Source organism: Capsicum annuum, chromosome 10 (genome assembly GCF_002878395.1).
Source record: "Capsicum annuum cultivar UCD-10X-F1 chromosome 10, UCD10Xv1.1, whole genome shotgun sequence".
Lineage (NCBI taxonomy): Eukaryota > Viridiplantae > Streptophyta > Magnoliopsida > Solanales > Solanaceae > Capsicum > Capsicum annuum.
Window position 1 is genome coordinate 1,747,553 of NC_061120.1, and position 8,886 is coordinate 1,756,438.

At 39.2% G+C, this 8,886-nt stretch overlaps 1 protein-coding gene across 1 annotated transcript; it reads left to right on the forward strand.

The window, feature by feature from the left end:
* Positions 1–8,886, forward strand: LOC107845389 (WD repeat-containing protein 44). The gene is made up of 8 exons (XM_016689680.2): positions 1–636; positions 754–1,829; positions 4,291–4,381; positions 4,841–4,998; positions 5,129–5,180; positions 5,282–5,364; positions 5,800–5,893; positions 7,997–8,886. Exons 1-8 carry the CDS (start codon positions 324–326, stop codon positions 8,587–8,589), a joined length of 2,460 nt encoding a protein of 819 aa, XP_016545166.2. The 5' UTR covers positions 1–323; the 3' UTR covers positions 8,590–8,886.

Consider the following 8,886-nt stretch of genomic DNA (forward strand, 5'->3'; position numbering starts at 1 on the left):
GGTGAAAGGGCAGTTCGGTGCACTAAAGCTTCCACTATGCACGAGGTCCGGAGATGTACATTACTCCATTTTGATGAAGGGGGTGTTCAAGATTTGGCCTTTTGAAGGTACTAGGTACTTTTAAGCTCAATTGAGGTGATTTTGAGGCATTTTGTATACACTCATAAGCTCCCATTTCGTTGTCTACTATTGTCTGTGTCATTTTTTTGTGTCCATTTGGCGAAATGGGGGTTCAAGTTTTGGCTATTTAGAGCTATGGTTGAGCTAAATTGAGGTGATTTTGGGGGCATTTTTATGGGAATGCCTCCATTTGGAGGAGAAGAATGAGCAAAGAAAGAGAAGTAGAAGAAGAAGAGAAAGAGTGTTTTTACGACTCTCTTGATCGTTTGCTTTCTTCTGCGAACGCTTCTTGTTCCTCTTCGTCTTCTCCTTCTGAAGACGAAGGAGAAGGAGACAAAGATAGAGATTGTATTTTCAATTGTGCAATGGGCGTTTCGAATAACTATGATGTTTGGATCTCTGAACCTTGCTCTATTCAAGAACGTAGACTCCGGCTTTTTCGTCAAATGGGGCTCTCCCACGTTGTTGGAAGATCGGTTTCATCAGTTCATTGTAATGATTCACAAGGTAGTAGTGGTAAGTGTAGTGTTTCTAGGAGTGTTCGATCAAATTTGGATGGCGAGTCCAATTGCTATAGTTCTTTGTCTTGTTCTTCAGTTCGTAAAAGTAGTGATATTCTTTTTGTGAATGTAGACAATGGTGGTGACTGTATAGTTGTAAATAATGATGGAAACCCGAGTCAAAGTCTTAGTGTTGATGGATTACATGAGGGGAATGGATCTGCATTGTCGACTAGAGCTGATACCGGGGAAAATGAGAGGCGTGATTTGTTGCCTGTAGTAGAAAGTGGCGAGGTAGAGGACGATTTGGAATCGAACAGAGATGTTGAAATTGAGGAGAGCGTGTGTACGATAAAGAATCTCGATAATGGAAAGGAGTTTGTGGTTAATGAAGTGAGGGAAGATGGGATGTGGAACAAAGTTAAGGAAGTTAGTACAGGAAAGCAGTTGACGATGGAAGAATTCGATATGTGTTTTGGAACTTCACCAATTGTTCAGGAGTTGATGAGGAGACAGAATGTAGAAGACGGGAATACTAGTAATTTGGATTGTAATACGAATGGGATTGGTGGGACTTGTCCTAAGATTAAAAAACGGGGAAGCTGGCTGAAGAGCATTAGAAATGTGGCTAGCTCGGTGAAAGGTCATAAGGAGCGACGGAGTAGTGATGAGAGGGATACGTCTTCTGAAAAGGGCGGTCGAAGGTCAAGCTCTGCGACAGATGATAGTCAGGACGCTTCCCTTCACGGACCTGAAAGAGTTAGGGTTCGACAGTATGGTAAGTCCAGCAAAGAACTTACAGCTCTTTATAAGAGCCAAGAGATACAGGCACACAATGGTTCTATTTGGACCATACAATTTAGTTTGGATGGAAAATATCTTGCTAGTGCCGGTGAGGACCGCGTCATACATGTTAGGGAGGTTACATTATCAGACAGGAAAGGTGATCTATCGCTTGATAAACCAGAAGATGGGAATTTTAATCTATTGCTCTCGGCAACTGCTTCTCCAGAGCCAATTTCTATGTCACCAAGTTTTGATGGCCATTTGGAGAAGAAAAAAAGAGGAAGGTCATCTACAAGTCGAAAATCAATGGGCTTTGAGCATATTTTGGTGCCAGAGACGGTTTTTGCGCTTTCAGAAAAGCCCATCTGTTCATTTGAGGGCCATTTGGATGACGTGCTTGACCTCTCGTGGTCCAAGTCTCAGGTTAGCTGGAATCCTTCATTTTTATCTTAACATCTCATTACTTAAGATGGTATTCTAATATTTCTCCTCGTTAAATTTAGTACTCAGAATAATAATTTTGACCTGAATAGAGTAGAATGATTACAGAAGATTTGCAAAGTCGGCCCAACTAATTTTGATGTGTTAAGATTCCCGATTACAACAACAACAACCACATAACCAGTCCGAGGAAGGTAGAATGTAGTTAGAACTTACCCTACCACAAATAGACCCTCGGCTCAAGAAAAAACAGTCCAAAGCAGTCTAAAAAGAAGTAATCGGAAATGAAAGCATAAAAAGACATATTGGGTAATATCTACAACAAAATAATACGATAATTGAAGTACAATAAACAACAGAAAGCGAAGGACACGAAGCTATATGAGCAATACTACGATTACTAGTATGCACGAATCACAAGATAGCACACTACTACCTGCTAACCTTCTACTCTAATCCGTGTCCTCCGCTACCTCCTATCTAAGGACATGTCCTTGAAAATCTGAAACCGTGTTAAGATTCCTGATTGATTTGTTGATATATCTGCTTTGTTTTCTTAAGGTTGCATCTGAGAAAAGAAATGATTTTTTGTCCCATTATTCCCAGGATTGTACAGCTGTAACCGCTGCGAAATTATACTGATGCAGTTAGAATACATGTTGTTTCTTTGAATATCTGGTAACAGACTTAGAAGAACCATTAATATGTGATGTTAAGTATTGTCATTCGTTTTTTCGTTCAATGCAACAAAGATGATTTTTTTGGTTAGTTCTCGGGCTGTTATTTGTTAATGGAAGCTTTGCCTCCTCGATAATATAATTAAGTCTTTCAATGTTGCAAATTATTTGCCAATGTCTCTTAAGTTGTTGGAGAATTAATTCAAAGGGTGAGTTTAATACTAAATAGTAAATTAGATCGTTATGGTGAGCCAAGTTTGCTGAGGTAGGTGAAGATTAATACTTTCATGACTTATGGGAGTATGATATCATAGAGTTACTTTTATGTGTCAGTACACAGCAAGGAAATGAATTGATGGAACTTATAAGTTTTTTGTAACGTGAGAGGATGCTGAGTCTGCCTCTCTACTTCGCCTGAGGTACTGGTATGCATTGCGTACACTTTACCCTCCCCAAAGCCCACTTTGCAGGAATACACTGGTTATGTTGTTGTTGTAGAGGATGCCGAGTCTGACATTGTTACTGCTCTATTTTTCTGGTGCTACCATCTAAGCTTATCAGCTAGTAAGTTATGCTGAGGAATCGAGCCCTTCTGGTTCGTAAAAAGATGCTTCTCGTTTTGTTGGAATATGGATAATTATCATAGTTCCTTGTAGATACTGAAGATTCTACATTAGTGTCATTTATACAGAACCATATTTTGTGTAAACTATCTCCTTATAAGTGACTATGGAGGTTTTGCAATAAGGAGGAGGCACTGCGGAGGCAGGTGATTATAGAGAAAGGACAAGATGAAAAGTTCTTGGATCACAGTAACACCAAAGCATCCGTATGGAGTTGGGGAATTCAAAATATATCAGAAATGGAATGTGTTCTCAGAACACATTTATATCAACGTCGGTGACGTGGAATACTTTATTTTGGAAAGAAAGATGGTTAGGACATACACCCCTCAAAGATCTGTTTCCTACCATTTTCAGCATCGTAAAAATTCACAATAACACAGTGAAAGTACTCGAGTTGCCCTTATAAGGAGGTGGAATGATTAAGAAATGGAGGAAATGGTAGCTTTATGCAGATGACTTTCAAAGGCAGCAATCAATACTAGATAGGATAGTATTAGAGCTTGTGAACGTGTAACGAAGATTGTGAAGATGCAAATTACATACTTATTCATCCATGGTAGATTTCACAAACTAGATAATGCTACATGTTTTTGAATTTGCTTGAAGTCGAATGGCGCATGCCAGAATCTCCTACAGACCTACTACACTGTTGGAATAGAAGAGTACTTCAAAAACGCATTAAAAGCTGTGGAGCACTATACCAGTGGCTATATGGCGGATTGTGTAGAAGGAAAGAAATTATGGATTTCTTGAAGACAAAAGGGAAAAACGTTATACCTTAAAGCGTAGTTCTTTAGCTCTTTTAGCTGTTTGATGTAAACATTAAAATGTACAGGAAGTAGATTGGATATGGTTCATTTCCTTAGTTCTTTTTTACATGCAGTTAGTGTACTAAGATACATATTACTAGGGATGTACTACTCATTCATTGCACTCGCTGGGTGCGATTCTCTAATAAAATCTCTTTAAATTTTCAGAACTGATGAATGTTAACCCCTAAGAAATTCTCCGTTAATAGCTCTCCAAAAATTGTCTCTTGGTGCCCAATAAGTTCCGCTATTAAACAAGCAAGCACTATCCTTGTGATAATTTTTCCTACATCTAGTTAACATCTGTTTTCGTCCCATTTCTCTTTACCAGCAATTGCTCTCATCATCAATGGACAAAACTGTGCGGCTTTGGGAACTGTCTAGTAAATCTTGTTTGAAGATCTTCTCGCACAGTGACTATGGTATGTGCACCTTAACTCTTATCTTTTCACCTGTTTTCTTCCCAGGCCAGCTTTAGAGTTCAATATTTCTTAGCTTTCATCATAAAATTCTGTCGCAAGAAGAGCACTATAGTGTATGTCCTAAAATTAGTATGTTTATAGATGAATGAATTCTAAAACCGTGGTGTTCGGGCCAGCTTCTGCGCGCCTTGATTAATTCCATGGGCACCTGCTTCCTCTTACCAACACAAGTACTGGGCAACTCTATCCACCCATTTGGACAGATTGGAAGAAATCGCCTCGCATTTTTACTTCCGTTGGGATTTGAACCTGAAACCTCATGGCTATCAATCCACTTTATTGACCATTTCGGCCACACCCTTTTGTGCATTAGTAGATAATAGATGAATACATACATTGGAACTTTTTTCGCTAATTGGCTGATCACAATGTTTTCTTGATTTCCTTGCCTTGATCCAGTAACCTGCATCCAGTTTAACCCTGTTGATGATAGATACTTCATCAGTGGCTCCCTAGATGCTAAGGTTCGCATATGGAGCATTCCCGAGCGGCAAGTTGTCGATTGGAATGATCTGCATGAGATGGTCACTGCTGCTTGCTACACACCAGATGGTCAGGTGAGAGTTTGCAAACATAGAGCTCGCTCTGATGTTGTGCCAGTCCTATTGAAAGGTGAAAACCAAATGTCGCGGGTCTGCACATTTCACGGTTAAGTTTCTAATTTTTTTTTGTTTCTTCTTTTCCAAGGGGGCACTTGTTGGATCATACAAGGGGAGCTGTCATTTGTACAGCATATCAGGTTCCATTCACTGTGCCTTTCCTGTCTCTCTTATTTCATCTTCTTCTGTAGACGAAAGCTATGTCTGCCACGTGTTGATACTTATGCTTCTCCACTTTCAGATAATAAATTGCAGCAAAAAGCTCAAATCAATCTGCAGAATAAGAAGAAGAAGACTCACCAAAGGAAAATTACTGGTTTCCAGGTACCGTAATTTTGATTGATTGCCGATGCTGGAGCTTATCTGTGCAAGCTCATCTATGCCTTCTTTAGGGTAAAGGCAAATTGGAAGTAGGGTACACAGATAAATTGGTGTTAGACGGCAAAAAGTGATCATTCATTGCCAAAACCCTCCATCTTGCTATTATATTTAAATTGAATTCGGTCAATGCATTTGAGATGAAACCAATTTTTCAAAGAATTTGGACTTCTCTTCAGTGTAGAACTGAGTCTCACATACATATTGCATGTTAAAATATTGAAAAGTATAGGAAAAAGTACTCCCTTTCAAGTAGTTGAACACAATTTAGGACAATCCAAAATGGGAAGTCGGGGAAAAATTTATCATGGATGAAGCAATCCAAGTAAATTTGTGTCTTGACCTTGTGAATTAATTACTGACTGATTTCTTAACGAACAGTTTGTGCCAGGAAGTATGTCACAAGTGCTTATAACATCTGCAGACTCAAGAATTCGGGTTGTTGATGGTGCGGATCTTTTTCACAAGTTCAAAGGTACATTAACAGATTAACTGCTGTATATAAATATATGAAGCTTGTAGGTACATTGATATTGATTTGTCAGAACTAATTAAAGCTTCAAATGTGGTCGACTTGGCCACTGGTATATGATAAACCTGAGCTGGAGTTATTTGTCCTTTTCCATCATTTAATTTCACTAATACTTTGTTTTATGGATAAAGATGGCACAAATTTTACGTTGTGAGCCACTTCAAAATGAGTTCCTTTAACAACGTTACCCAGTACCTGTGTACCCCATGGAATTAGTTGAGGTGCGCTTGAGCTTCCCTGGACACCATGGTTACAAAAAAAGAGTTCCTTAGCGCTGGAATTTTATCGATGACTGTAGCCATGCACCAGCGTTTGTTTGTACATGCTGTTGGCCTCTTTAACAGATTTTCTTTTTGAGAACGATAACACTTTATAGACGGAAGCACAGAATTTCTGCCTAGTTTCATGCAAATCAGTTCCTCTACATCACTGTAGGAAGCTGAAGAAAGCTAACCTCCCATTCGATGTATTAACATCTTCTAGTCTACAAAAAAGTCAAAAAGAATTTAAATCTACATTTCATCGTATGCATACTTCCATATTTGCTTTCAAAACATTGTTGATTTCTTTCCTTCCAACACCCACCATATGCAAGACTGAGTGGTCTCCCAGACTCTTCTTTTCTCCTTCACAATATCCTTGCCAGTCCAACAGTCCCGTATTGTTTGATGGTTCAACGCATCACCCAGATAACTTGTAAAATGTTGAAAAACAGATTCTTGTGAAGCTACAATGCGAATATAGATGATTTGCATCCTTATCTTTTCGCACAGTAGACATATCGCAAATAGTTGTGCCCCTTACCTGTAATGACTGTTGTGTAATAACCACTTCATATGTGACAGTCCAACAAAAATACACCACCTTGTCTGGTCCCCGGACCTCCATATTTGTTATCAAGCCACAAGCTGTGATACCGTTCTGATGTAGTTGAGGTCATTAGGAACTTATAGAAACTATTGACTGGGAACGTACCTTTACTTCATGGAACGCTTATGTCAGCTTCTATTTCGTGATATCTAAAGCTTTCCAACAATTGGATGAGTTGTTTGAAACTATGAATTTCCTAGTCATTACAATTTCTCTACATTGTCGGCCTCTCACACAGTTGGTTTGTTTACTAAAATCTCAAGCTGTTTACAATTTAGTTTAATGTTTATTTGCTTTGTTTGTTCTATCATTTTTCCACTGTACCAATTTGATCTTGAGTTCATGATCTTGTTCCACCTTTAGGTTTACGTGTGTTATGCAACTATGATAGTAACGATGTGATCAATTCATATAGTCTTGTTGATACCCTTATCTTAGTTTCTCTAAAACCCAGAAAGGATTGGTACCCCTCAATCTACAGTTTACATGCCTTGTTTTTTGGGTAATCACAATCTATGTTGCTCGGACTCTTCAAAAATGTCATTGGGTGTGTCTCGATCCTTCAAAAGTAGTGCATTTTTGAAGGATCCCACACGGGTGCGGCCACATTTTTGGAGAGTCCGAGCAACTTAGATCACAATGCAAAATTGAGACACCAGATTACTTTATCCATTTCACTTTCGTTACCTACGAGGCCTAAAGGAAGAGCTATGTTTGGGAACGCGAGATTCATCTTAGTGTTGAAACTGAGATGTATCTGCTTTTTCTAGAAACACTAGTATTGAAGTTTGCGACCATCTCATCTTAAAGCTTAAGCTGTTAAGGAGCACACATTTATTTACTTAATTATGTCTTCAACATGTTGCCCACGTGAGGGCATGATTCTTTTTATGAGCTAAACACATGAAAATTCTTTTTTGATAACGGGCGTCAGTGAGACTTGAACACACAAACCTCTAGAACCTCATGGTTCTCCTCCAACTTCATCGACCACGAGGCCACATAGTATTAACATAGCGGAGTGTCATTTTGCTGTCTTTAAGGTTTGGGGCTGTTGGTGGCCTTTTCAACTTCGAATATCGGTATTTTGCAAGTCTAGTTATTTCTTTGGATACAGTTTTCAGTTTTGGTTTCATGAACTCTTCATGTTCATTGAGTTAGCATCAACAATGACAGGTTTTCGGAATACGAGTAGGCAAATCTCTGCCTCTACGACGGCTGATGGAAGATATGTGGTCTGTGCTAGTGAGGATTCACATGTCTATATCTGGAAACACGAAGGCGACTCTCGGCCAAGCAGAAATAAAGGTGTTACTATTACACAATCTTATGAGCATTTTCATTCTCAAGATGTTTCAGTAGCCATTCCTTGGCCTGGCATGTCGGATACGTTGAGATATCACACTTCATCTTCAGGAGAACAAAGTAGTCATGATGGTCTCGACGAGGTCTCCACTGCTAACCATCCACCTTCACCTGTCGAAGAGTGCTCGCCATTGACTTCTGGCTGTGGTAATAGTCCTCTTCATGGAACCATATCTAGTGCCACAAACAACTACTTCTTCGATAGAATCTCAGCGACATGGCCCGAGGAGAAACTTCTCTTAGCTACTAAATATCGTAGTCCTCGAGTGAGTACAGATGCTAGTATCGACTTCTCCAGTGGCTTAACTCAAACAAAATTCTGCTGGGGTTTGGTCATTGTAACCGCGAGCCACCGAGGGGAGATCAGGACTTTCCAAAATTTCGGCTTACCAATCCGGATTTAAAGCGCCATAAAGAAGGTCGATCTCTCCGGGAATGCTGCTCGAGATGTTACGATACACAGCTACAGCCAAGTTTACCATGTTTGTACAGATAGAATTGTATTATACAAGTGATTTTTTCTTTGTTAGAAAGGGAAAAAAAGAGAAAGGGTACATCTTTGTTAGAAAGGGATAGTTTATTTTTCTGTAATCAACAATTGTGTAGAGTTTGGAAATCTTGTAATTTCATTGAGTTGAAACAAAATTCTTTGAAAATTCATTTAAATTTCTGTTAAGAGCTTGTGACCCGAATTTTGTTGA